The sequence below is a fragment of the Girardinichthys multiradiatus genome, chromosome 2 (assembly GCF_021462225.1).
Source record: "Girardinichthys multiradiatus isolate DD_20200921_A chromosome 2, DD_fGirMul_XY1, whole genome shotgun sequence".
NCBI lineage: Eukaryota > Metazoa > Chordata > Actinopteri > Cyprinodontiformes > Goodeidae > Girardinichthys > Girardinichthys multiradiatus.
In genome coordinates, this window is record NC_061795.1 from 46,600,145 (window position 1) to 46,628,112 (window position 27,968).

Genomic DNA, 27,968 nt, shown 5'->3' on the forward strand with positions numbered 1-27,968 from the left:
GCTGCAGCCATGTTTGTTTTTTCTACAGCAACAATACAATCTGATTAAATACCAGGACTAATCTTTATATATGACTCCTTTCATTTCATGATCTCAAAACAATCTTTAAATAATCAGATGTTTGTGCTTATGTATTTATAAATGCATTATTTTTAATTGTGGTATCTTTCAGCAACAATGTGCTGGTGGAATTTGCTGCATTATTACCTCTGCTTAAGGCAGAAGATGAAAGACTGCACAGTTTCTACACATTGTTCATGTTAAAATGTCAAACTTTTCCAGACCCAAGTCCATTTTAGCTAATTTTAATAAATAAATTTAAAGTTTTACTTTGAATTGATGTCTGATATTCTTACTGTGGTCAATCCTAAAATACGGAGTCCACAAAACACCCAGAAGACAGTAAAGAACAGAAGGAAGCATTTATAGATGGACAAATGGATGGATGTGTGTGTGTATAGAGAGATATTTATTTATATATATATATATATATATATATATATATACTCCTTATCCCAGTGCTTAAAACATCCATCCATCCACTTAATGGCTTTTTTATGTGTGAGGTATGTTTGGTGGTAAGCGAGGCAGCAGGGATTCTACATTTATACAGCATTGCTGGTATAAATTTGGGCTCCTCTGATTGCTTGGAAGCCAACAAATGGGTTTCTGTAACCTTCTGACAAAAACATTTTCTTTCCCAGAACTTATTCTGGTCTTTATTTCCTGTTGCTGTGAAGAGGAATGTGCAGGAAAGATGGTTTAGTTGCAGAAGTTGCTCTCAACTCAGTTAAATGTAAAACTCAGTGTTGTTCCTGTTAGTTTGATCCAAATTGTCCTCACCAGCCCCAGACCCTGAATGAGTGTTTAGGGGGTTGTGAAAGATTGAAACCTTGAAAACTCCTTGTTTTCAGTACCGCACACCGACCACCAGAGAGCGCTGTTGCACCCCTAAAAGCCTGACCTGCCACATCAGCAGACTGTACACCCATAGTTAGGAGAGGATGGCAGATGTGGACAGCTGTTGAAGGAGGCTCGTTGGTCTAGGGGTATGATTCTCGCTTAGGGTGCGAGAGGTCCCGGGTTCAAATCCCGGACGAGCCCTTTTTCCACACATCCAAGGAGGAAGTCAGGAGTGTCCTGACTTTTTGAGATGATGGTGGTGAGAGTTTGCAGTTAAGTCTTTGCATTCTTAAGTTTGAGGATATATGGGTTCATAAACTCAGCATCCTGTCTAAAGTTATATTGAGGCATTGGTTTAGTTGTTATAAAATGGTTTACTTCAATCTACCCTGGTCTGTTTAGTAGTTTTGCCAAGAAACCAGTTAAAAAATTCTTCACAATAATACCACCATCACAGGAGACCATTTAGTTTGGGTAGACTTGATCTGTCCTCAGATTTCAACTCCTTATTTCTCCTGCAGTGAATTTATGAAGGCAGACATGTCTTGGTAGGTCTGCAGGTGGTCCATCTGCTCTCCATGTTCACATGGTGGACTGAACAGAGCTCTGTGAGATGTTCAGAGCTTCCAATATTGTTCTAGAAACTAACCCTGCTTCAAACGTCACCACAACCTTCTCCCTGACCTGTCTGCTGTGTTCTTTGGTCTTCATGAAGCTGTTTGTTTTCTAATGTTCTCATTAAACCTCTGAGGCCTTCACAGAACAGCTGGATTTATACTGAGATCACAGTAGACACAGGTGGACTTGATTTACTAATCAAGTGACTTCTGAAGGCAATTGCCTTGCTGCAAGAAGGTCCCATGTTCACGTCCTGGCCTGGAGTATGCATGATCTCCCTGTGCATGTGTAGGTTGTCACCAGGTATCATGGCTTCCTGCCACAGTCCAAAAACATGACTTTTAGGTTAATTGGTCTGCATGCCACAGGTTTTCTATTTTTAGTTGTAAAAATGTACAAACCATAATAATCTCCCTTACAAACCAATGTATCATTGTAAATACACTTGTTTTCTTGCGTATGTAAAGTGACAAAATGTAAAAACGTTTTAGGGGGGTGAAAACGTTTTCAACCACCTAACAGCAGCTCAGTGTAGTGGTTGTTGCCTGCAGCTGTGAGAAAGAAAAAACATGCTCATAAAGAGATGTTTATTGACCGTTTTCAGACAGGGGTTGCTCTCAGCTTAGACTGTTGTTTCCTTTCAGAGCAGAACTTAGGACTTGGTGAGCTGCAGCAGTCTGTGCAGGATCATCTTCTGTCCAAAGTGAACCTGCAGCGCCCTCCACTGTCGGCTGCTCAGTCCTTTAAGAGCTGCTTGGTCCTCCATCAGCAGCCGATCGCTCTCCAGCTCTCCGTCTCCGTACGACTTCAGAGTGAGCCGGGCTGCTTCATGGATCAGTCGTTTCCAAGAGGCCTTTAAATCAGGAAGACCTTCGTTGGAGAAAATCTGGGTGATCTTATCATCATCTTCATCGTCTTCCTCCCACCCTTCGTTGTCTTTAAATTCTGAGAATTCGTCCGGTGACATGCACAGAAGCTGTAAGCACAAAGAGGGAAGTCAAATGTCATGTTTTCTTCTCATGGTGTCACTTTTAGTGTTGGATAGAGAAAAAGCAGCTCAGTTGTTTGTGCTCCATCACCTTGAGTGCAGAGTGTAGCTCAGACTCTGTGAGGCAGCCCTGTTTACTGAACACCAGAGCTCCATTCTCCTGCATCATCTGGCACAGAACCTGGAAGCGCTCATCGAAAATCTGCCGCTCAGAATCAGACTGAATGTCTGCGAGGAGATAAGAAGATGAAAGACTGCAGAGTTTCTACACAGTGTTCATGTTAAAATGTCAAACGTTTCCAGACCCAACCGTTTACAGCTCCAAGTCCATTTTAGCTAATTTTAATAAATAAATACAAAGTTTTACTTTGAATTGATGTCTGATATTCTTACTGTGGTCAATCCTAAAATACAGAGACCACAAAACATCCCGGACCGAGCACTGCTGATGCCGGACTTCCAGCTGTTCAGAGCGGATCGCAGCGCGGAGCTATCGGGGAAGAAGCGAGGAGGCGGAATCTGCTTTTATATAAATGAAAGTTGGTGCAGAGATGTAAAAGTGCTGGAAAAAACATGTAGTCCGGATCTGGAGTCATTTTTCATAATCTGTAAACCGTTTTATTCGCCAAGAGAGTTTTCCTCGTTTATAATAATCGGCTCATATTTTCCACCGCATGGCTGCACTTCTGCTGCTGAAAAACATCTCGCTGAGCTGATTACAGACCTGGAGAAAAAATACACGGACTCTTTCATCATAATACTGGGAGATTTTAACAGAACAAACCTCTCAAATGAACTCCCCAAATACAGACAGCATATTAAGTGTCCCACCAGAGATAAAAACACACTGGACCATTGTTACACAGCTTTAAAGGACTCATATCATGCTGTTACCAGGGCTGCTCTGGGTTTTTCAGATCATTATCTAATCCACCTCATCCCAACCTACAGACAAAGACTAAGAGCTTCCAAACCCAAGGTTCACACTGTTAAGAAGTGGACTGAGGAATCAAAGCAGATGCTACAGGCCTGCTTTGAATGTACAGACTGGACTGTTTTTGAAACTTCAGCCACTGACTTAAACCAACTAACTGATGTGGTGACATCATACATCAGTTTCTGTGAGGACATGTGTGTGCAGACCAAGACCTTCTGCACCTTTGGGAACAATAAGCCATGGTTTACTCAACATCTCAGGAATCTGCGCAGGGAAAAGGAAGAAGCTCACAGCAGTGGAGATTGGGCGCGGTACAGGCAGGCCAGGAACAAACTAACAAAGAAGATCAAAACAGCCAAGAGAAGCTACAGTGAGAAGCTGAAGAACATCCTTTCTACTGGTGACACTTCAGCTGTATGGACCGGTCTGAGAAACCTGACTGCCTATAGGAACCCCTCCACCCATCCTGAACAGAGTTGTCTCCTGGCCAACCGTCTGAATGGCTTCTACTGCAGACATTACAAGAAGCCATTCACACCTCAAATCATCTCCACCACATCCCATTCAGGAACAAGTTCTTCCCATTAGGTAATCAACCCCCTACCTTCAGATCCTCTGCCTGCACTAAAGATGTAAACAGGCTCTTCCAGCGCATGAAAACAAAGAAAGCTGGAGGACCTGATAACGTCTCCCCATCATGCCTGAAAGCCTGTGCAAATCAACTCGCTCCGATCTTCACCCGGATCTTCAACAACTCATTGGAGAAATGTGAGGTCCCCTCCTGCCTCAAACGATCCACCATCATCCCGGTTCCCAAGAAACCCACCATCCTAAGATTAAATGACTACAGGCCTGTAGTCCTGACGTCTGTGGTCATGAAATCCTTTGAGTGGCTGGTGTTTAAGCACCTGAAAGACATCACAGGCCCCCTGCTGGACCCCTGCAGTTTGCTTACCGAGCAAACAGGTCGGCAGATGATGCTGTTAACTTAGGTCTACACTTCATCCTGCAACACCTCGACCACCCAGGGACGTACGCCAGGATCCTGTTTGTAGACTTCAGCTCGGCCTTCAACACCATCATACCAGACATCCTCCACCAGAAGCTCACCCAGCTCAACGTCCCAGCCTCCACCTGTCAGTGGATCAACAGCTTCCTGACGGACCGACAGCAGCAGGTGAGACTGGGGAGCCTCTTCTTCCGATCCAGATCAATAAGTACTGGTGCCCCCCAGGGGTGTGTTCTATCCCCACTCCTCTTCTCTCTGTACACAAATGACTGCACCTCATCGGACTCGTCCGTGAAACTCCTGAAGTTTGCAGACGACACCACTGTGATTGGACTGATCCAGGACGGTGATGAGTCTGCATACAGACAGCAGGTGGATCGGCTGGTACACTGGTGCGGTCAGAACTACCTTGAACTGAACCCACTCAAGACTGTGGAAATGGTGGTGGACTTTTGGAGAACACCACCCCCATACACCCCCCTCACCATCCTCAACAACACTGTATCGTCCGTGGACCACTTCAGGTTCTTAGGAACCACCATCTCTGAGGACCTGAGATGGTCTTCACACATAGACACTGTTCGAAAGAAGGCCCAGCGGAGACTGTACTTCCTGAGGCAACTCAAGATGTTCAACCTTCCACGGGAGCTGCTGGTCATCTTCTACACTGCCATCATTCAATCTGTCCTGTCTTCATCCATCTCAGTGTGGTTTGGATCATCCACAAAACAGGACAGGTCCAGACAGCAACAAATAATCAGGACTGCAGAGAGAATAATCAGGGCTGACCTTCCCTCCATCCAGGACTTATACAGGTCTAGGGTCAGGAAAAGAGCTGCTAACATCTCTGCAGACCCCACACACCCTGCACATAAACTGTTTAGAGCTTTACCTTCAGTCCGCTGCTACAGAGACAGTTTCTTCCTCCAGGCTGTTTCTCTGATGAACATTTAATAGAGAACAAAACAACAGCATACAGATGTTACAAATGCACCTTTTTATTATATATGTATATATATATATATATATGGCCCTTTTGCCTTCACTCTTTGTTTGTATGTTTTTGAAGTTAAGACAAACTTTACTTGAAGGGTGAATTTAAACAGGTTGATCATAACGCGCCGTCCGCGCTTATGCACTTTAAGCCTTTTATTAACCCTGGTATTTTAAAGGTATCTGTTTGATTCTGGTGCTAAAGAATATTTAACAGAAAGATTGTTAGTTTCAAGCTAGTGAATAATAGTCCCTGAACATCATTTACTAGATTTGATAACTAAGTAAACACCATTAAGCCCATTTCTCCAGAAAGATTTGGCTCTTTCCAAAATATTCCCTTAATATTTCTTCAAATATTATTTTAATAAATAAAGGCAGTTAATTAGACACCGTTGAGAAATGATCATCCAACAGGTTGGTTTTATTCAGTAGATCATTATTTAAAACATTATTTTATTAAAATAATATTTTATCTGATCTTGCATTGTGAATGGTTGTCTAAATGTTTGCTGATTATTCCCTAAGTTGGTTCCAAGACAAACTTAACTTCACTTCCAGATTCTTCAAGATAATCCTTGGTTCTCAAACATAAACATTGCATGGTAATGTTGCATCACTCTTTTGGTCATGATTTCTAATAATCTTTAATCAACTTGTTTATATTGTACATAGTCCATTAGTCTTCGTCATTCTTTAATTCTGCTTGGTAGTTTAGTTGGATTGTTTTAACAAAGTAAAGAGTTTGTTGATTGAAATATGTTTGACTTTGAGTTGACTTATTTTTGTTAATAAATTCTGGTATTTTAAGAAATTGTGTGAATTCATTCCCTATATGTGCAGAGTTTATGCTGTTCAATAATGCCAGAGCTCGTCTCACACCTTTCTATTTTGTCCTAATACCATCGCCTTACTGGGCTGGTATTCACAGGACAACCTTTAACAGACCTAAATGTTATTTAATAAAATATTAATATTAAATAATATTCTCAGATTCATAATCACAACAGGTGTGTCCAAACTTTTGGTCTGTACTGTATGTAGCCGAGTACAGTGAGTCACAGATCAGAGCCTTGAACCTCCTGAAGACAGTTTAAAACGAGGCTTGTTTTCAATACAGCACACTAACCACCAGAAGGCGCTAGACCCCTAAAAGCCTGACCTGCCACATCAACACAAAGTATGTCTAAAGTGAGCAGACCAGGGCTCACTGTAGAAGTGGACAGCAACAGGAGGCTCGTTGGTCTAGGGGTATGATTCTCGCTTAGGGTGCGAGAGGTCCCGGGTTCAAATCCCGGACGAGCCCTTTGTTTTAGCGTATGAGCGAGACGCAAATCTGTAATCTTTATGTAAACTTTTTGTTGATAGGAGGAAACAGAAGCCTAATTGCATCTCAAACAATCCTACTTAAATACTTAAATTGAGAATATGATTTAAGAGAACATAATTAAGTTTCCTGCCCCACATTTATTTAAAGCCTTTGTTTATTTTAAAATAGTTGACTTAATTCTGCGATGGTCAGTTTTTGTTATTTAGCAGAGAAACCAGTTACGTAAATAACATTTCTGACAAATGCTTGGGTTTGAGATCTTCTTGCAGCTCTTTTATAGACATTATGAAAACAAGTATTCAAAGCAAATATCACCTCAATACAGGAGACCTTTTAGTTTCTCTCCAGTTAAGTTACCCTTTTCACAAATTAAACTGTTTCTCCACATTCTTGCCAAAGAGACACGTTTGTTACTTATTGAAGGATCAAGTCTGAGGTACTGTATAGTTCTTGCGTATAAAAGACCACCACATTGAGCTTTGCATTTTAAATGCAATGAAGCAGATGGAAAACCATCATTTAGAAGTACAGGGTCATAGGGAGCACTCTGTGCACCAAGTGGCTGTAACCCTACAAATGATGCAGTTTGCTTTTATCTGACTTACATCTTAACTAAAGACCTCTGACTTTAAACTGGTCTTTTCATGAGACAAGAATTATTCATATACGTATGTAAGTAATGCAGTTCTTTTAAGAAAAGTTTAAGACCAGCAGAGCACTCAGGGGGAAGAGTTTATTAGACGTTCTAAGCCTCTTAAGTTTTTACCTTGCGTGGCAGCTTGATAGAGGCAGGAGATGGGAATGTCAGCCGTGTCGTTGCTGTTGCCCGGATATGGCTCCGTGAAGCCGTACATGTGCAGAAGCTGCCAGTTGGCCATCTGTCCGTACGTGTTGAACACCTCCTCGCCTCTAAGTATGTGCCGCAGAGAAACCATCCTCAGGCTGTCCTGCAAAAAAAGGATGCAGTGAAGAGACTCTCAACTGTCTGAGGTAAACAGGTGACTCTCTACATGTTTTTGACACCGCAGATCACAAGATGAAAATTAGGTGATTGAAGGAATAGCACACATTCGGCTCAGAAATCTTGATGAAAGATGATGTGCGACTAATTAATTAGAAATCAGACTGATTAAAAATCATGTGTGGGGTCCCACAAAGTTCAATACTGGGGCAACAGTTGTTTATTTTAAAAACAGGTTTAAGTTACAAATCTAGGCTGTTAAATTTGTTTTGTTTTCTGATGGTACAAATATGTTTAGTTTTGGTTTTGGCTCAGCTAACAGATGCAAACGGCACCAAAAAATAAGAAGATGGCTGTGGAGATATTATGATTGAAGATTAACAAGGTAAATCGCATTTGGTACCCAAAAAAACATTCTTATAGAAGAAGAAGAAATTTAAAGAATGTATGAAAATTAATTTTATTGGTCATCATTGATGACCTAGTGTGTTAAACATTATATACATAAATTCATCACACATATTGTATCAAATGCTTGATTGATGATTTGGGAAAATTCAAAAGAAAATCCAATTTTAATAATGCAAAAAACTTTAAGAAGCATTTGTGTAGTGAAGCTAACCGTTGTAAGGATGCGAACCTTCATCCACTTTAACGTTCTGTTCTCCAGGTTCCCTCACACAGTCACAGTTCAGTCAAAGCAAACTTCTTATCCAAGCAGGTGGTGGCACAAGACGTCGTGAACATGAATTATTGGGGTTATGTTGTTTTGTCTGAGGGGCCTGCCGTTACATGCTAAAGTTCTTCCTACATGAATAATCCTAATTGGCTAATATAGAAACTCAGAAAACTTAAAAATCATTTATGATTAGTTGCGGTTTTGAGTAATGCTTACTGATTTGAGTAAAAACCTTGCTAGTAAATTCTGTGTTAATTCAGTGGGACATATCATGGCTCCATGGTGGAGCAACTGTTGCACCGTTGCCTTACAAGAAGAAGGTCGTGGGTCTGAATCTTAGCTAGAGGTTATTTGGATGATAGATGTAATGTTCAAGAAGCAAGAGAAGACGTCCAGTGGCCTTCTACTTAAGGATTTTCATGTCTTGTATGACGGAGAATCTACACCAACGTATCAGGTCTAAGTGTTAATGTATTGTTTATGTCAATAGTTGAATTACTTTGTTAAATGGTCTTTGCCAGTTAAAATCAGACAAAAATACAAACTTTTGCTTTTGTTCTGTCAATGCGTGGTGTTTAGGATCTGTTTAAACAGGATGGAGCATTAAGGGAAGGTGAAGCAAGCTTCACCTTTTCCATCACTTCTGGTTTATGCTTGATGAAGGTGTTTCTTCCCTTTTTTGTAAACTGGAAGAAACATATTAAAATAAAAACCAAATAAGTCTCCTCACTGGATTAAACTCCAGATTAGCGTTGTGGTTGGACACATGGTTGAGCATGTCTGCCATGGGAACCATCATTGGAGGGACCTTCTTCTCCTGCTCCTTATCATCTTCATCGTCATCTTCCTCCTGCGGCTCCTGGAAGCTTCAGATGGAGCAGAAACAAAATGGGCTCAGAAAGATGAAGAAAGCAATGATTAAACTTAAAAACATAAAGGTTTTGGGTTTGTGCATGCTGTGCAACCTGTAGGCCATGACGAAGGCCACCAGCTGGGTGTACAGCTCCAGAGTGTGTGTGTTGGGGTTCCACAGCTCAGGATGTCTCATTATGAAAGGCAGGACTATGTCTGTGTACTCTCTCTGGATATTGGACAAGTCTGTGGTGACTGCCTCAGGGATTCCTGTTCCCTTCAGCAGGTTGTCTCGTTCCTCTTTAGACCTGATGAAATCACATTAAATTATAAGAAGTCACCTAGCTGAGCATAAGTGTGAGAGATTAAACCTACCAGAACATGGGGTGATCCAAGGCTTTGAAGCCAGGCCACAGAGAGAGGTAAGGTTTCCAGTAGGACTTAGAGGACGTAGACTCATAAAGCAGAGCCAGCAGCAGGGGAACCCAACCGGAAGAGCTCTCCAGAAACGACTTCTCTGTGCATAAAAAAGAAAAAAACATTATGGAGAACGTCAAATCGGGTAGCTTTGATGTTTTAAAAAACATTTTCAGTAGAGTCACCTTTCTTCAACAAGGCAGAAACCTTTGTTGTTTCCTGATGGAGGAGAGCAGATCTGGGGATAGTAAACAAAACCTCCCCTTCTTCTATGTCTTCCTTCGCTAGCATCCCATAATCTGCCACTGTTCCCACTGTGCTCACACACACCTGCAGACAAAAACACTGGGATCATTTTCAGGCACCTGGGCCGGATAATGTCACACACCAAACCAGGCTTCTAACATGAGATAAAGGTGATTCTTGTGTTAAGTTCTTTCTTTATTGAATTTAAATTTAAAAAAAACTTGTAAATCTGTTCTCTCTGAGCTCTGAGCAATTTGGAACCAATTTCCACCTGAAATTACATAACTTAAATAAATCTAGTATAGCTCCACAGTTATAAAGTCTAAATGCAAAGGGTTGGTACCTGTATAAAGGTAAGGCATAAAAGAATATTTTTCCAGTGGAACCACTATTGCAAATGTTACTATGTCTGATTTATGTGTGAAAAAACAAAGAAAAAATGAAATTTTTTGAGCCTCACCAAAATGTTTCAGTAAATGAACATTGCATAACACCATGAAAATCCCTTTGAAATCCTTGGAAAAGCCTCAGGTATTATCCATCATCCATGCAATTTTACGAGGTTTCCAGGGCCTTGGAAGAAAACCAGGCCCAGAGCATCACAGATCCTCCACCGTACAGGTGGATTAAGGTGCTATTCCTCACATTTATCCTTTGTTTTACACCTGAACACTTGAGAGTGGTTGTTACTGAAAAGCGCTTAGTCTCATTTGACCAAATTACACAGTTCCAGCAGCATTCAGGAAACTCAGCATGTTGATGTTTCTGATAGGACAGACAGATTTTTACCTGGTATGCCTCCCAAGCAACCAGCAGGCAACCAGATAGCATCTAATGGTTGTTATTAAGACCTCCCCTTAGAGGTTAGAGGTAAGATAAACTTGGGTTCTTGTCCAGCCCGTGTCACGTTGTTGTTTTACCCCAGGGGAACAGAAACTTAGATTTTTTTATTAGAAGTTATTACAAACTCCGACAAACTTAACAACATAGAAATAAAATTGCATTAGTTGCATTTATTTTAAAGGAATTGTAGGGTGTACAAATCGTTGTGCCACTGCTGATTTCTTTCCACTGGATAAACACAAATTAAAGGTTCATGTTTTCTACATTTTCCAGTGTGAGATTATGCTACTGCAACAAAATACATTTATTTAAAGGAATTTTACACATTTTTACCAGGCGTGCCAATAAACGTGGCAAATGGTGTATTTTAAAAATGAAACCCATTTGCCTGGCTGGAGGTCAGAGTGCAGACATGTGGGTGCATAGTGTAACTAGAAAGACCTCCGCCAAGGCAACAGGGTCAAAAGACGCATGTCAGCTTTTTCTATACTGATGAGCTATGCTCTGAATGCCAGCTGCTAACAGGCTGAGGAAGGACCATGGCCCGGTAATGTTAAAGAATCCTTTAAAAACTCCTGGATCCTCTGATCATCTGTTACTTGTCATAATACACACCTTGTCGGAACCTTTCATCCAAATCTGTTCAGAAGGCTTCGAAATACTTTGCAAACTGACAGACAGGCGGACAAACCAACCCCGACGATAACCCACTTGGCGGAGGTAATAACAAACCTTATTACTGAGGACCAGACCAACTCTGTCACACCACTGAAGGAAGTCCTGCAGACGCCTTGAACGATCATCCACCTGCATCAAACCACATAAACATGCACTGATATCTGGCACTGTTGTTTTGCTCTCAGATTCATGAGTTTACACCTAATAAGGCAGCCTGAGGAACTTCTATAGCGCTGCGAGTCGTTGCCAATGACAACATGGATTTCAATAAACTCTTTGCTAGTTAAATCGGAGTTAGCAGTTAGCATGACAACTTTAGATCAGTACGGCTTCTGTAAACGATCTGATACAGAGTGAATCAGTTAACTAATGTCATTTTTATTTGTTAAATCGGAAAAAGTTACAACCTTTAATCGCTTCGCTTCAGTTGCCATCGTAAAACTGTAGGACTGACCAGGTGCTAATCCCACTCAGCTAGCTACTTCGGCTAAATGCGGGCTGCACCACTGCTTAGTTTTACCCGAGCGCTGACTTGTAGGCAGGTGTCTCTACCAGCACAGGCTTTATTTCATACAAATGGCGGACAGAGACACGCATTGTTTTATTTCAACTAAGATTTGTTAGTATTTGTACAAAAATACTGTCAAAGCAAAAACATACCCTAAACATCTATATATATATATATAGATGTTTAGGGTATATATATATTTATATATATATATATATATATATATATATATATGTATATATATATATCTATATATATACATATATATATATCTATATATATGGATATATATATATATATATATTTATATAGATATATCTATATATATATAGATGTATATATACATATATCTAAATATATATATATATATATAGGTGTATATATATGTATATATGTGTGTGCCTGTTTCTGTGGTGTGCCGCATGGCTCGTTGGTCTAGGGGTATTATTCTCGCTTTGGGTGTGAGAGGTCCTGCGTTCAAATCCCAGAGGAGTCTTATTTTTCTTTGTTTATATATTTAGCATATTTAAGATCCAAAAATAACAGACAAAGAGAAACGTACATGAAAGGAAGTGCACGTTTCATCTGTGGTAAATCTTCTTCGTCATACTTCTACATAATATAATGACTTTCACTTGATATATAGTAAATTTTGCCATGGTGTGCTGTATTCCTTTACCATAACTAGCAAATTTCGAGTTGAGACCAAACCAAGAAGAGACAATATTTGAAAGCACATTCACAAAGAGTTGAGCCAAATTATGACCTAACCTTTCCTTGGTATTTGTAAGGGAATCAGTTAAAAGTTTTCCTGGGAATTAACTTGTCCTGATATGCTGGTGATTTATCAACCCCACTCATCTGAGAAGAGTTTTGGTGATATTTCTGAAACTGTGACTATATCTGAACTACCTGTGGAATGGTGTCAACATGGAATTTACAGTGGATGGTCAGTTAAGATCCAAAAAGCAATTGAGAACAACAGAAAGACATACATGAAAGGAAGCGCACGTTTCATCTGTGGTAAAGCTCTTATGTTTCACTTAACAGCTCAGACTGTGAGAGTTCTAAGAACCATGGACAAAACATCAGAGTACTTCCCACTAGCTAAACCAGCACCAAGGTAATGTGCACATTGAGAGATTTATGACATTCCTGAACACCTCAAAGCTCTACTGTGGAATAGATATGGATTATAACACCAGCTTTCTCAACTGTGCTGTCTTGACAACGTACTCTCTTTACACAGCCATAGCAGGCTCGTCCGGGATTTGAACCCGAGACCTCTTGCACCCAAAGCGAGAATCATACCCCTAGACCAACGAGCCAATGCCCTGTGTCACCCTTCTAAATGTGTGTGAACAGGACCAAACTGTCACCGACTGGTGGAAACCCAGGCGTTTTCATCATGCCATCTAGGTCGAGAGCACCCCCTACAGGTAGGTTTTGTTAGCTGTAGGCTCGTTGGTCTAGGGGTATGATTCTCGCTTCGGGTGTGAGAGGTCCTGGGTTCAAATCCCAGACGAGCCCTTCAGGGCACTTCTTGGACATCCACGCAGCTGTAGATTTGATGCATGAGGCATTAGATTGAATATCTTAGCAAAAGGACACATTTTGCATCTTTATGACAGGGAATCCTACTCAAAGCGGTGAACACAACTCTATGAGAACAAAGATATAAATTTTTCTTCGTCTTGCTTCTACATAATATAATGACTTTCACTTAATATATAGTAAATGTTGCCATGGCGTGCTGTATTCCTTTACAATAACTCTAGCAGATGTCGAGTTGAGACCAAACCAAGAAGAGACAATATTTGAAAGCACATTCACAAAGAGTTGAGCCAAATTATGACCTAACCTTTCTTTGGTATTTGTAAGGGAATCAGTTAAAGGTTTTCCTGGGAATTAACTTGTCCTGATATGCTGGTGATTTATCAACCCCACTCATCTGAGAAGAGTTTTGGTGATATTTCTGAAACTGTGACTATATCTGAACTACCTGTGGAATGGTGTCAACATGGAATTTACAGTGGATGGTCAGTTAAGATCCAAAAAGCAATTGAGAACAACAGAAAGACATACATGGAAGGAAGCGCACGTTTCATCTGTGGTAAAGCTCTTATGTTTCACTTAACAGCTCAGACTGTGAGAGTTCTAAGAACCATGGACAAAACATCTGAGTCCTACTCACTAGCAAAGCCAGGGACTTGAACCCTTGACCTCTCGCTTAAGGTGCAAGTGGTCCTGGGTTCAAATCCCAGATGAACCCATGTGGGCACTTCTTGGACATCCACGCAAGTGCAGATTTAATGTGTAAGCCATTAGATTGAATATGTTGACAATAGGACAAATGTGCATCTTTATGACAGGGAATCCTACTCAAGGCAGTGAACACAGCTCTATATGGCAAATGTTGCCATGGCGTGCTGTATTCCTTTACAATAACTCTAGCAGATGTCGAGTTGAGACCAAACCAAGAAGAGACAATATTTGAAAGCACATTCACAAAGAGTTGAGCCAAATTATGACCTAACCTTTCTTTGGTTTTTGTAAGGGAATCAGTTAAAGGTTTTCCTGGGAATTAACTTGTCCTGATATGCTGGTGATTTATCAACCCCACTCATCTGAGAAGAGTTTTGGTGATATTTCTGAAACTGTGACTATATCTGAACTACCTGTGGAATGGTGTCAACATGGAATTTACAGTGGATGGTCAGTTAAGATCCAAAAAGCAATTGAGAACAAAAGAAAGACATACATGGAAGGAAGCGCACGTTTCATCTGTGGTAAAGCTCTTATGTTTCACTTAACAGCTCAGACTGTGAGAGTTCTAAGAACAATGGACAAAACATCAGAGTACTTCCCACTAGCTAAACCAGCAACAAGGTAATGTGCACATTGAGAGCTTTATGACATTCCTGAACACCTCAAAGCTCTACTGTGGAATAGAAATGGATTATAACACCAGCTTTCTCAACTGTGCTGTCTTAGACAACGTACTCTCTTTACACAGCCATAGCAGGCTCGTCCGGGATTTGAACCCGAGACCTCTTGCACCCAAAGCGAGAATCATACCCCTAGACCAACGAGCCAATGCCCTGTGCCAACCTTCTAAATGTGTGTGAACAGGACCAAACTGTCACCAACTGGTGGAAACCCAGGCGTTTTCATCATGCCATCTAGGTCGAGAGCACCCCCTACAGGTAGGTTTTGTTAGCTGTAGGCTCGTTGGTCTAGGGGTATGATTCTCGCTTCGGGTGTGAGAGGTCCTGGGTTCAAATCCCAGACAAGCCCTTCAGGGCACTTCTTGGACATCCATGCAGCTGTAGATTTGATGCATGAGGCATTAGATTGAATATCTTAGCAAAAGGACACATTTTGCATCTTTATGACAGGGAATCCTACTCAAAGCGGTGAACACAACTCTATGAGAACAACGATATCAATTTTTCTTCGTCTTGCTTCTACATAATATAATGACTTTCACTTGATATAGTAAATATTTCCATGGTGTGCTGTATTCCTTTACCATAACTAGCAAATTTCGAGTTGAGACCAAACCAAGAAGAGACAATATTTGAAAGCACATTCACAAAGAGTTGAGCCAAATTATGACCTAACCTTTCTTTGGTATTTGTAAGGGAATCAGTTAAAGGTTTTCCTGGGAATTAACTTGTCCTGATATGCTGGTGATTTATCAACCCCACTCATCTGAGAAGATTTTTGGTGATATTTCTGAAACTGTGACTATATCTGAACTACCTGTGGAATGGTGTCAACATGGAATTTACAGTGGATGGTCAGTTAAGATCCAAAAAGCAATTGAGAACAACAGAAAGACATACATGGAAGGAAGCGCACGTTTCATCTGTGGTAAAGCTCTTATGTTTCACTTAACAGCTCAGACTGTGAGAGTTCTAAGAACCATGGACAAAACATCAGAGTACTTCCCACTAGCTAAACCAGCACCAAGGTAATGTGCACATTGAGAGCTTTATGACATTCCTGAACACCTCAAAGCTCTACTGTGGAATAGATATGGATTATAACACCAGCTTTCTCAACTGTGCTGTCTAGACAACGTACTCTCTTTACACAGCCATAGCAGGCTCATCTGGGATTTGAACCCGAGACCTCTCGCACCCAAAGCGAGAATCATACCCCTAGACCAACGAGCCACTGCTCTGTGCCACCCTTCTAAATGTGTGTGAACAGGACCAAACTGTCACCGACTGGTGGAAACCCAGGCGTTTTCATCATGCCATCTAGGCCGAGAGCACCCCCTACAGGTAGGTTTTGTTTGCTGTTGGCTCGTTGGTCTAGGGGTATGATTCTCGCTTCGGGTGTGAGAGTTCCCGGGTTCAAATCCCGGACGAGCCCTTCAGGGCATTTCTTGGACATCCACACAACTGTAGATTTGATGCGTAAGGCATTAGATTGAATATCTTAGCAAAAGGACACATTTTGCATCTTTATGACAGGGAATCCTACTCAAAGCGGTGAACACAACTCTATGAGAACAATGATATCAATTTTTCTTCGTCTTGCTTCTACATAATATAATGACTTTCACTTGATATATAGTAAATTTTTCCATGGTGTGCTGTATTCCTTTACCATAACTAGCAAATTTCGAGTTGAGACCAAACCAAGAAGAGACAATATTTGAAAGCACATTCACAAAGAGTTGAGCCAAATTATGACCTAACCTTTCCTTGGTATTTGTAAGGGAATCAGTTAAAGGTTTTCCTGGGAATTAACTTGTCCTGATATGCTGGTGATTTATCAACCCCACTCATCTGAGAAGAGTTTTGGTGATATTTCTGAAACTGTGACTATATCTGAACTACCTGTGGAATGGTGTCAACATGGAATTTACAGTGGATGGTCAGTTAAGATCCAAAAAGCAATTGAGAACAAAAGAAAGACATACATGGAAGGAAGCGCACGTTTCATCTGTGGTAAAGCTCTTATGTTTCACTTAACAGCTCAGACTGTGAGAGTTCTAAGAACCATGGACAAAACATCAGAGTACTTCCCACTAGCTAAACCAGCACCAAGGTAATGTGCACATTGAGAGCTTTATGACATTCCTGAACACCTCAAAGCTCTACTGTGGAATAGATATGGAATATAACACCAGCTTTCTCAACTGTGCTGTCTAGATAACGTACTCTCTTTACACAGCCATAGCAGGCTTGTCTGGGATTTGAACCCGAGACCTCTCGCACCCAAAGCGAGAATCATACCTCTAGACCAACGAGCCACTGCCCTGTGTCCACCCTTCTAAATGTGTGTGAACAGGTACCAAACTGTCACCGACTGGTGGAAACCCAGGCGTTTTCATCCTGCCATCTAGGCCGAGAGCACCCCCTACAGGTAGGTTTTTTTAGCTGTAGGCTCGTTGGTCTAGGGGTATGATTCTCGCTTCGGGTGTGAGAGGTCCTGGGTTCAAATCCTGGACGAGCCCTTCAGGGCACTTCTTGGACATCCACGCAACTGTAGATTTGATGTGTAAGGCATTAGATTGAATATCTTAGCAAAAGGACACATTTTGCATCTTTATGACAGGGAATCCTACTCAAAGCGGTGAACACAACTCTATGAGAACAACGATATCAATTTTTCTTCGTCTTGCTTCTACATAATATAATGACTTTCACTTGATATATAGTAAATTTTTCCATGGTGTGCTGTATTCCTTTACCATAACTAGCAAATTTCGCGTTGAGACCAAACCAAGAAGAGACAATATTTGAAAGCACATTCACAAAGAGTTGAGCCAAATTATGACCTAACCTTTCTTTGGTATTTGTAAGGGAATCAGTTAAAGGTTTTCCTGGGAATTAACTTGTCCTGATATGCTGGTGATTTATCAACCCCACTCATCTGAGAAGAGTTTTGGTGATATTTCTGAAACTGTGACTATATCTGAACTACCTGTGGAATGGTGTCAACATGGAATTTACAGTGGATGGTCAGTTAAGATCCAAAAAGCAATTGAGAACAACAGAAAGACATACATGGAAGGAAGCGCACGTTTCATCTGTGGTAAAGCTCTCATGTTTCACTTAACAGCTCAGACTGTGAGAGTTCTAAGAACCATGGACAAAACATCAGAGTACTTCCCACTAGCTAAACCAGCACCAAGGTAATGTGCACATTGAGAGCTTTATGACATTCCTGAACACCTCAAAGCTCTACTGTGGAATAGATATGGATTATAACACCAGCTTTCCCAACTGTGCTGTCTAGACAACGTACTCTCTTTACACAGTCATAGCAGGGTTGTCTGGGATTTGAACCTGAGACCTCTCGCACCCAAAGCGAGAATCATACCCCTAGACCAACGAGCCACTGCCCTGTGTCACCCTTCTAAATGTGTGTGAACAGGACCAAACTGTCACCGACTGGTGGAAACCCAGGCGTTTTCATCCTGCCATCTAGGCCGAGAGCACCCCCTACAGGTAAGTCTTGTTAGCTGTAGGCTCGTTGGTCTAGGGGTATGATTCTCGCTTCGGGTGTGAGAGGTCCTGGGTTCAAATCCCGGACGAGCCCTTCAGGGCACTTCTTGGACATCCACGCAACTGTAGATTTGATGTGTAAGGCATTAGATTGAATATCTTAGCAAAAGGACACATTTTGCATCTTTATGACAGGGAATCCTACTCAAAGCGGTGAACACAACTCTATGAGAACAACGATATCAATTTTTCTTCGTCTTGCTTCTACATAATATAATGACTTTCACTTGATATATAGTAAATTTTTCCATGGTGTGCTGTATTCCTTTACCATAACTAGCAAATTTCGCGTTGAGACCAAACCAAGAAGAGACAATATTTGAAAGCACATTCACAAAGAGTTGAGCCAAATTATGACCTAACCTTTCTTTGGTATTTGTAAGGGAATCAGTTAAAGGTTTTCCTGGGAATTAACTTGTCCTGATATGCTGGTGATTTATCAACCCCACTCATCTGAGAAGAGTTTTGGTGATATTTCTGAAACTGTGACTATATCTGAACTACCTGTGGAATGGTGTCAACATGGAATTTACAGTGGATGGTCAGTTAAGATCCAAAAAGCAATTGAGAACAACAGAAAGACATACATGGAAGGAAGCGCACGTTTCATCTGTGGTAAAGCTCTTATGTTTCACTTAACAGCTCAGACTGTGAGAGTTCTAAGAACCATGGACAAAACATCTGAGTCCTACTCACTAGCAAAGCCAGGGACTTGAACCCTTGACCTCTCGCTTAAGGTGCAAGTGGTCCTGGGTTCAAATCCCAGATGAACCCATGTGGGCACTTCTTGGACATCCACGCAAGTGCAGATTTAATGTGTAAGCCATTAGATTGAATATGTTGACAATAGGACAAATGTGCATCTTTATGACAGGGAATCCTACTCAAGGCAGTGAACACAGCTCTATATGGCAAATGTTGCCATGGCGTGCTGTATTCCTTTACAATAACTCTAGCAGATGTCGAGTTGAGACCAAACTAAGAAGAGACAATATTTGAAAGCACATTCACAAAGAGTTGAGCCAAATTATGACCTAACCTTTCTTTGGTTTTTGTAAGGGAATCAGTTAAAGGTTTTCCTGGGAATTAACTTGTCCTGATATGCTGGTGATTTATCAACCCCACTCATCTGAGAAGAGTTTTGGTGATATTTCTGAAACTGTGACTATATCTGAACTACCTGTGGAATGGTGTCAACATGGAATTTACAGTGGATGGTCAGTTAAGATCCAAAAAGCAATTGAGAACAAAAGAAAGACATACATGGAAGGAAGCGCACGTTTCATCTGTGGTAAAGCTCTTATGTTTCACTTAACAGCTCAGACTGTGAGAGTTCTAAGAACCATGGACAAAACATCAGAGTACTTCCCACTAGCTAAACCAGCAACAAGGTAATGTGCACATTGAGAGCTTTATGACATTCCTGAACACCTCAAAGCTCTACTGTGGAATAGATATGGATTATAACACCAGCTTTCTCAACTGTGCTGTCTTGACAACGTACTCTCTTTACACAGCCATAGCAGGCTCGTCCGGGATTTGAACCCGAGACCTCTTGCACCCAAAGCGAGAATCATACCCCTAGACCAACGAGCCAATGCCCTGTGCCAACCTTCTAAATGTGTGTGAACAGGACCAAACTGTCACCAACTGGTGGAAACCCAGGCGTTTTCATCATGCCATCTAGGTCGAGAGCACCCCCTACAGGTAGGTTTTGTTAGCTGTAGGCTCGTTGGTCTAGGGGTATGATTCTCGCTTCGGGTGTGAGAGGTCCTGGGTTCAAATCCCAGACGAGCCCTTCAGGGCACTTCTTGGACATCCATGCAGCTGTAGATTTGATGCATGAGGCATTAGATTGAATATCTTAGCAAAAGGACACATTTTGCATCTTTATGACAGGGAATCCTACTCAAAGCGGTGAACACAACTCTATGAGAACAACGATATCAATTTTTCTTCGTCTTGCTTCTACATAATATAATGACTTTCACTTGATATATAGTAAATTTTTCCATGGTGTGCTGTATTCCTTTACCATAACTAGCAAATTTCGCGTTGAGACCAAACCAAGAAGAGACAATATTTGAAAGCACATTCACAAAGAGTTGAGCCAAATTATGACCTAACCTTTCTTTGGTATTTGTAAGGGAATCAGTTAAAGGTTTTCCTGGGAATTAACTTGTCCTGATATGCTGGTGATTTATCAACCCCACTCATCTGAGAAGAGTTTTGGTGATATTTCTGAAACTGTGACTATATCTGAACTACCTGTGGAATGGTGTCAACATGGAATTTACAGTGGATGGTCAGTTAAGATCCAAAAAGCAATTGAGAACAACAGAAAGACATACATGGAAGGAAGCGCACGTTTCATCTGTGGTAAAGCTCTCATGTTTCACTTAACAGCTCAGACTGTGAGAGTTCTAAGAACCATGGACAAAACATCAGAGTACTTCCCACTAGCTAAACCAGCACCAAGGTAATGTGCACATTGAGAGCTTTATGACATTCCTGAACACCTCAAAGCTCTACTGTGGAATAGATATGGAATATAACACCAGCTTTCTCAACTGTGCTGTCTAGATAACGTACTCTCTTTACACAGCCATAGCAGGCTTGTCTGGGATTTGAACCTGAGACCTCTTGCACCCAAAGCGAGAATCATACCCCTAGACCAACGAGCCACTGCCCTGTGTCACCCTTCTAAATGTGTGTGAACAGGACCAAACTGTCACCGACTGGTGGAAACCCAGGCGTTTTCATCCTGCCATCTAGGCCGAGAGCACCCCCTACAGGTAAGTCTTGTTAGCTGTAGGCTCGTTGGTCTAGGGGTATGATTCTCGCTTCGGGTGTGAGAGGTCCTGGGTTCAAATCCCGGACGAGGCCTTCAGGGCACTTCTTGGACATCCACGCAACTGTAGATTTGATGTGTAAGGCATTAGATTGAATATCTTAGCAAAAGGACACATTTTGCATCTTTATGACAGGGAATCCTACTCAAAGCGGTGAACACAACTCTATGAGAACAACGATATCAATTTTTCTTCGTCTTGCTTCTACATAATATAATGACTTTCACTTGATATATAGTAAATTTTTCCATGGTGTGCTGTATTCCTTTACCATAACTAGCAAATTTCGCGTTGAGACCAAACCAAGAAGAGACAATATTTGAAAGCACATTCACAAAGAGTTGAGCCAAATTATGACCTAACCTTTCTTTGGTATTTGTAAGGGAATCAGTTAAAGGTTTTCCTGGGAATTAACTTGTCCTGATATGCTGGTGATTTATCAACCCCACTCATCTGAGAAGAGTTTTGGTGATATTTCTGAAACTGTGACTATATCTGAACTACCTGTGGAATGGTGTCAACATGGAATTTACAGTGGATGGTCAGTTAAGATCCAAAAAGCAATTGAGAACAACAGAAAGACATACATGGAAGGAAGCGCACGTTTCATCTGTGGTAAAGCTCTTATGTTTCACTTAACAGCTCAGACTGTGAGAGTTCTAAGAACCATGGACAAAACATCTGAGTCCTACTCACTAGCAAAGCCAGGGACTTGAACACTTGACCTCTCGCTTAAGGTGCAAGTGGTCCTGGGTTCAAATCCCAGATGAACCCATGTGGGCACTTCTTGGACATCCACGCAAGTGCAGATTTAATGTGTAAGCCATTAGATTGAATATGTTGACAATAGGACAAATGTGCATCTTTATGACAGGGAATCCTACTCAAGGCAGTGAACACAGCTCTATATGGCAAATGTTGCCATGGCGTGCTGTATTCCTTTACAATAACTCTAGCAGATGTCGAGTTGAGACCAAACTAAGAAGAGACAATATTTGAAAGCACATTCACAAAGAGTTGAGCCAAATTATGACCTAACCTTTCTTTGGTTTTTGTAAGGGAATCAGTTAAAGGTTTTCCTGGGAATTAACTTGTCCTGATATGCTGGTGATTTATCAACCCCACTCATCTGAGAAGAGTTTTGGTGATATTTCTGAAACTGTGACTATATCTGAACTACCTGTGGAATGGTGTCAACATGGAATTTACAGTGGATGGTCAGTTAAGATCCAAAAAGCAATTGAGAACAACAGAAAGACATACATGGAAGGAAGCGCACGTTTCATCTGTGGTAAAGCTCTTATGTTTCACTTAACAGCTCAGACTGTGAGAGTTCTAAGAACCATGGAAAAAATATCAGAGTACTTCCCACTAGCTAAACCAGCACCAAGGTAATGTGCACATTGAGAGCTTTATGACATTCCTGAACACCTCAAAGCTCTACTGTGGAACAGATATGGATTATAACACCAACTTTCTCAACTGTGCTGTCTTGACAACGTACTCTCTTTACACAGCCATAGCAGGCTCGTCCGGGATTTGAACCCGAGACCTCTTGCACCCAAAGCGAGAATCATACCCCTAGACCAACGAGCCAATGCCCTGTGCCAACCTTCTAAATGTGTGTGAACAGGACCAAACTGTCACCAACTGGTGGAAACCCAGGCGTTTTCATCATGCCATCTAGGTCGAGAGCACCCCCTACAGGTAGGTTTTGTTAGCTGTAGGCTCGTTGGTCTAGGGGTATGATTCTTGCTTCGGGTGTGAGAGGTCCTGGGTTCAAATCCCAGACGAGCCCTTCAGGGCACTTCTTGGACATCCATGCAGCTGTAGATTTGATGCATGAGGCATTAGATTGAATATCTTAGCAAAAGGACACATTTTGCATCTTTATGACAGGGAATCCTACTCAAAGCGGTGAACACAACTCTATGAGAACAACGATATCAATTTTTCTTCGTCTTGCTTCTACATAATATAATGACTTTCACTTGATATATAGTAAATATTTCCATGGTGTGCTGTATTCCTTTACCATAACTAGCAAATTTCGAGTTGAGACCAAACCAAGAAGAGACAATATTTGAAAGCACATTCACAAAGAGTTGAGCCAAATTATGACCTAACCTTTCTTTGGTTTTGTAAGGGAATCAGTTAAAGGTTTTCCTGGGAATTAACTTGTCCTGATATGCTGGTGATTTATCAACCCCACTCATCTGAGAAGAGTTTTGGTGATATTTCTGAAACTGTGACTATATCTGAACTACCTGTGGAATGGTGTCAACATGGAATTTACAGTGGATGGTCAGTTAAGATCCAAAAAGCAATTGAGAACAAAAGAAAGACATACATGGAAGGAAGCGCACGTTTCATCTGTGGTAAAGCTCTTATGTTTCACATAACAGCTCAGACTGGGAGAGTTCTAAGAACAATGGACAAAACATCAGAGTACTTCCCACTAGCTAAACCAGCAACAAGGTAATGTGCACATTGAGAGCTTTATGACATTCCTGAACACCTCAAAGCTCTACTGTGGAATAGAAATGGATTATAACACCAGCTTTCTCAACTGTGGTGTCTTGACAACGTACTCTCTTTACACAGCCATAGCAGGCTCGTCCGGGATTTGAACCCGAGACCTCTCGCACCCAAAGCGAGAATCATACCCCTAGACCAACGAGCCACTGCCCTGTGCCAACCTTCTAAATGTGTGTGAACAGGACCAAACTGTCACCGACTGGTGGAAACCCAGGCGTTTTCATCCTGCCATCTAGGCCGAGAGCACCCCCTACAGGTAGGTCTTGTTAGCTGTAGGCTCGTTAGTCTAGGGGTATGATTCTTGCTTCGGGTGTGAGAGGTCCTGGGTTCAAATCCCAGACGAGCCCTTCAGGGCACTTCTTGGACATCCATGCAGCTGTAGATTTGATGCATGAGGCATTAGATTGAATATCTTAGCAAAAGGACACATTTTGCATCTTTATGACAGGGAATCCTACTCAAAGCGGTGAACACAACTCTATGAGAACAACGATATCAATTTTTCTTCGTCTTGCTTCTACATAATATAATGACTTTCACTTGATATATAGTAAATATTTCCATGGTGTGCTGTATTCCTTTACCATAACTAGCAAATTTCGAGTTGAGACCAAACCAAGAAGAGACAATATTTGAAAGCACATTCACAAAGAGTTGAGCCAAATTATGACCTAACCTTTCCTTGGTATTTGTAAGGGAATCAGTTAAAGGTTTTCCTGGGAATTAACTTGTCCTGATATGCTGGTGATTTATCAACCCCACTCATCTGAGAAGATTTTTGGTGATATTTCTGAAACTGTGACTATATCTGAACTACCTGTGGAATGGTGTCAACATGGAATTTACAGTGGATGGTCAGTTAAGATCCAAAAAGCAATTGAGAACAACAGAAAGACATACATGGAAGGAAGCGCACGTTTCATCTGTGGTAAAGCTCTTATGTTTCACTTAACAGCTCAGACTGTGAGAGTTCTAAGAACCATGGACAAAACATCAGAGTACTTCCCACTAGCTAAACCAGCACCAAGGTAATGTGCACATTGAGAGCTTTATGACATTCCTGAACACCTCAAAGCTCTACTGTGGAATAGATATGGATTATAACACCAGCTTTCTCAACTGTGCTGTCTAGACAACGTACTCTCTTTACACAGCCATAGCAGGCTCATCTGGGATTTGAACCCGAGACCTCTCGCACCCAAAGCGAGAATCATACCCCTAGACCAACGAGCCACTGCTCTGTGCCACCCTTCTAAATGTGTGTGAACAGGACCAAACTGTCACCGACTGGTGGAAACCCAGGCGTTTTCATCATGCCATCTAGGCCGAGAGCACCCCCTACAGGTAGGTTTTGCTTGCTGTTGGCTCGTTGGTCTAGGGGTATGATTCTCGCTTCGGGTGTGAGAGTTCCCGGGTTCAAATCCCGGACGAGCCCTTCAGGGCACTTCTTGGACATCCACGCAACTGTAGATTTGATGCGTAAGGCATTAGATTGAATATCTTAGCAAAAGGACACATTTTGCATCTTTATGACAGGGAATCCTACTCAAAGCGGTGAACACAACTCTATGAGAACAACGATATCAATTTTTCTTCGTCTTGCTTCTACATAATATAATGACTTTCACTTGATATATAGTAAATTTTTCCATGGTGTGCTGTATTCCTTTACCATAACTAGCAAATTTCGAGTTGAGACCAAACCAAGAAGAGACAATATTTGAAAGCACATTCACAAAGAGTTGAGCCAAATTATGACCTAACCTTTCCTTGGTATTTGTAAGGGAATCAGTTAAAAGTTTTCCTGGGAATTAACTTGTCCTGATATGCTGGTGATTTATCAACCCCACTCATCTGAGAAGATTTTTGGTGATATTTCTGAAACTGTGACTATATCTGAACTACCTGTGGAATGGTGTCAACATGGAATTTACAGTGGATGGTCAGTTAAGATCCAAAAAGCAATTGAGAACAAAAGAAAGACATACATGGAAGGAAGCGCACGTTTCATCTGTGGTAAAGCTCTTATGTTTCACTTAACAGCTCAGACTGTGAGAGTTCTAAGAACCATGGACAAAACATCAGAGTACTTCCCACTAGCTAAACCAGCACCAAGGTAATGTGCACATTGAGAGCTTTATGACATTCCTGAACACCTCAAAGCTCTACTGTGGAATAGATATGGAATATAACACCAGCTTTCTCAACTGTGCTGTCTAGATAACGTACTCTCTTTACACAGCCATAGCAGGCTTGTCTGGGATTTGAACCCGAGACCTCTTGCACCCAAAGCGAGAATCATACCCCTAGACCAACGAGCCACTGCCCTGTGTCACCCTTCTAAATGTGTGTGAACAGGTCCAAACTGTCACCGACTGGTGGAAACCCAGGCGTTTTCATCCTGCCATCTAGGCCGAGAGCACCCCCTACAGGTAAGTCTTGTTAGCTGTAGGCTCGTTGGTCTAGGGGTATGATTCTCGCTTCGGGTGTGAGAGGTCCTGGGTTCAAATCCCGGACGAGCCCTTCAGGGCACTTCTTGGACATCCACGCAACTGTAGATTTGATGTGTAAGGCATTAGATTGAATATCTTAGCAAAAGGACACATTTTGCATCTTTATGACAGGGAATCCTACTCAAAGCGGTGAACACAACTCTATGAGAACAACGATATCAATTTTTCTTCGTCTTGCTTCTACATAATATAATGACTTTCACTTGATATATAGTAAATTTTTCCATGGTGTGCTGTATTCCTTTACCATAACTAGCAAATTTCGCGTTGAGACCAAACCAAGAAGAGACAATATTTGAAAGCACATTCACAAAGAGTTGAGCCAAATTATGACCTAACCTTTCTTTGGTATTTGTAAGGGAATCAGTTAAAGGTTTTCCTGGGAATTAACTTGTCCTGATATGCTGGTGATTTATCAACCCCACTCATCTGAGAAGAGTTTTGGTGATATTTCTGAAACTGTGACTATATCTGAACTACCTGTGGAATGGTGTCAACATGGAATTTACAGTGGATGGTCAGTTAAGATCCAAAAAGCAATTGAGAACAACAGAAAGACATACATGGAAGGAAGCGCACGTTTCATCTGTGGTAAAGCTCTCATGTTCACTTAACAGCTCAGACTGTGAGAGTTCTAAGAACCATGGACAAAACATCAGAGTACTTCCCACTAGCTAAACCAGCACCAAGGTAATGTGCACATTGAGAGCTTTATGACATTCCTGAACACCTCAAAGCTCTACTGTGGAATAGATATGGATTATAACACCAGCTTTCCCAACTGTGCTGTCTAGACAACGTACTCTCTTTACACAGCCATAGCAGGGTTGTCTGGGATTTGAACCTGAGACCTCTCGCACCCAAAGCGAGAATCATACCCCTAGACCAACGAGCCACTGCCCTGTGCCACCCTTCTAAATGTGTGTGAACAGGACCAAACTGTCACCGACTGGTGGAAACCCAGGCGTTTTCATCATGCCATCTAGGCCGAGAGCACCCCCTACAGGTAGGTTTTTTTAGCTGTAGGCTCGTTGGTCTAGGGGTATGATTCTCGCTTTGGGTGTGAGAGGTCCTGGGTTCAAATCCCGGACGAGCCCTTCAGGGCACTTATTGGACATCCACGCAACTGTAGATTTGATGTGTAAGGCATTAGGTTGAATATCTTAGCAAAAGGACACATTTTGCATCTTTATGACAGGGAATCCTACTCAAAGCGGTGAACACAACTCTATGAGAACAACAATATCAATTTTTCTTCGTCTTGCTTCTACATAATATAATGACTTTCACTTGATATATAGTAAATTTTTCCATGGTGTGCTGTATTCCTTTACCATAACTAGCAAATTTCGAGTTGAGACCAAACCAAGAAGAGACAATATTTGAAAGCACATTCACAAAGAGTTGAGCCAAATTATGACCTAACCTTTCTTTGGTATTTGTAAGGGAATCAGTTAAAGGTTTTCCTGGGAATTAACTTGTCCTGATATGCTGGTGATTTATCAACCCCACTCATCTGAGAAGAGTTTTGGTGATATTTCTGAAACTGTGACTATATCTGAACTACCTGTGGAAT

The 27,968-nt window shown here is 41.5% G+C and overlaps 1 protein-coding gene and 21 non-coding genes across 27 annotated transcripts in view; 14 read left to right on the forward strand and 8 right to left on the reverse strand.

Moving 5' to 3' along the window:
* The first annotated feature begins 1,032 nt into the window (after window positions 1-1,032).
* On the forward strand, window positions 1,033-1,104 carry trnap-agg. Its single transcript has one exon. It is a non-coding gene; the product is annotated as a tRNA-Pro (tRNA).
* Window positions 1,105-2,094: 990 nt separating this feature from the next.
* setd6 (SET domain containing 6, protein lysine methyltransferase) overlaps window positions 2,095-27,968 on the reverse strand; it is a 78,895-nt gene continuing 53,021 nt past the window's right edge. For 3 of the 6 annotated variants that reach the window (XM_047381745.1, XM_047381721.1, XM_047381752.1), the window contains 8 exons: window positions 11,509-11,583; window positions 9,873-10,017; window positions 9,646-9,787; window positions 9,384-9,578; window positions 9,149-9,284; window positions 7,545-7,725; window positions 2,601-2,737; window positions 2,095-2,497 (listed from right to left, as the gene is read on the reverse strand). In XM_047381745.1, the coding sequence (XP_047237701.1) occupies window positions 2,174-2,497; window positions 2,601-2,737; window positions 7,545-7,725; window positions 9,149-9,284; window positions 9,384-9,578; window positions 9,646-9,787; window positions 9,873-10,017; window positions 11,509-11,583 (1,335 nt within the window). In that variant the 3' untranslated portion in view covers window positions 2,095-2,173. Of the gene's footprint in view, window positions 2,498-2,600; window positions 2,738-7,544; window positions 7,726-9,148; window positions 9,285-9,383; window positions 9,579-9,645; window positions 9,788-9,872; window positions 10,018-11,508; window positions 11,584-11,861; window positions 12,010-27,968 lie in introns of those variants that run through there. The other 3 variants (XM_047381727.1, XM_047381761.1, XM_047381736.1) reach the window with 2 other exon arrangements.
* Window positions 6,683-6,754, forward strand: trnap-agg. Its single transcript has one exon. It is a non-coding gene; the product is annotated as a tRNA-Pro (tRNA).
* Window positions 13,219-13,290, reverse strand: trnap-ugg. Its single transcript has one exon. It is a non-coding gene; the product is annotated as a tRNA-Pro (tRNA).
* Window positions 13,421-13,492, forward strand: trnap-cgg. Its single transcript has one exon. It is a non-coding gene; the product is annotated as a tRNA-Pro (tRNA).
* On the reverse strand, window positions 14,986-15,057 carry trnap-ugg. The gene has a single exon. It is a non-coding gene; the product is annotated as a tRNA-Pro (tRNA).
* Window positions 15,188-15,259, forward strand: trnap-cgg. The gene has a single exon. It is a non-coding gene; the product is annotated as a tRNA-Pro (tRNA).
* trnap-ugg lies at window positions 16,072-16,143 on the reverse strand. Its single transcript has one exon. It is a non-coding gene; the product is annotated as a tRNA-Pro (tRNA).
* Window positions 16,274-16,345, forward strand: trnap-cgg. The gene has a single exon. It is a non-coding gene; the product is annotated as a tRNA-Pro (tRNA).
* Window positions 17,364-17,435, forward strand: trnap-cgg. Its single transcript has one exon. It is a non-coding gene; the product is annotated as a tRNA-Pro (tRNA).
* trnap-cgg lies at window positions 18,452-18,523 on the forward strand. Its single transcript has one exon. It is a non-coding gene; the product is annotated as a tRNA-Pro (tRNA).
* On the reverse strand, window positions 20,014-20,085 carry trnap-ugg. Its single transcript has one exon. It is a non-coding gene; the product is annotated as a tRNA-Pro (tRNA).
* Window positions 20,216-20,287, forward strand: trnap-cgg. The gene has a single exon. It is a non-coding gene; the product is annotated as a tRNA-Pro (tRNA).
* On the forward strand, window positions 21,304-21,376 carry trnap-cgg. Its single transcript has one exon. It is a non-coding gene; the product is annotated as a tRNA-Pro (tRNA).
* trnap-ugg lies at window positions 22,866-22,937 on the reverse strand. The gene has a single exon. It is a non-coding gene; the product is annotated as a tRNA-Pro (tRNA).
* On the forward strand, window positions 23,068-23,139 carry trnap-cgg. Its single transcript has one exon. It is a non-coding gene; the product is annotated as a tRNA-Pro (tRNA).
* On the reverse strand, window positions 23,953-24,024 carry trnap-ugg. Its single transcript has one exon. It is a non-coding gene; the product is annotated as a tRNA-Pro (tRNA).
* On the forward strand, window positions 24,155-24,226 carry trnap-cgg. The gene has a single exon. It is a non-coding gene; the product is annotated as a tRNA-Pro (tRNA).
* On the reverse strand, window positions 25,041-25,112 carry trnap-ugg. The gene has a single exon. It is a non-coding gene; the product is annotated as a tRNA-Pro (tRNA).
* Window positions 25,243-25,314, forward strand: trnap-cgg. The gene has a single exon. It is a non-coding gene; the product is annotated as a tRNA-Pro (tRNA).
* Window positions 26,331-26,402, forward strand: trnap-cgg. The gene has a single exon. It is a non-coding gene; the product is annotated as a tRNA-Pro (tRNA).
* Window positions 27,418-27,489, forward strand: trnap-ugg. The gene has a single exon. It is a non-coding gene; the product is annotated as a tRNA-Pro (tRNA).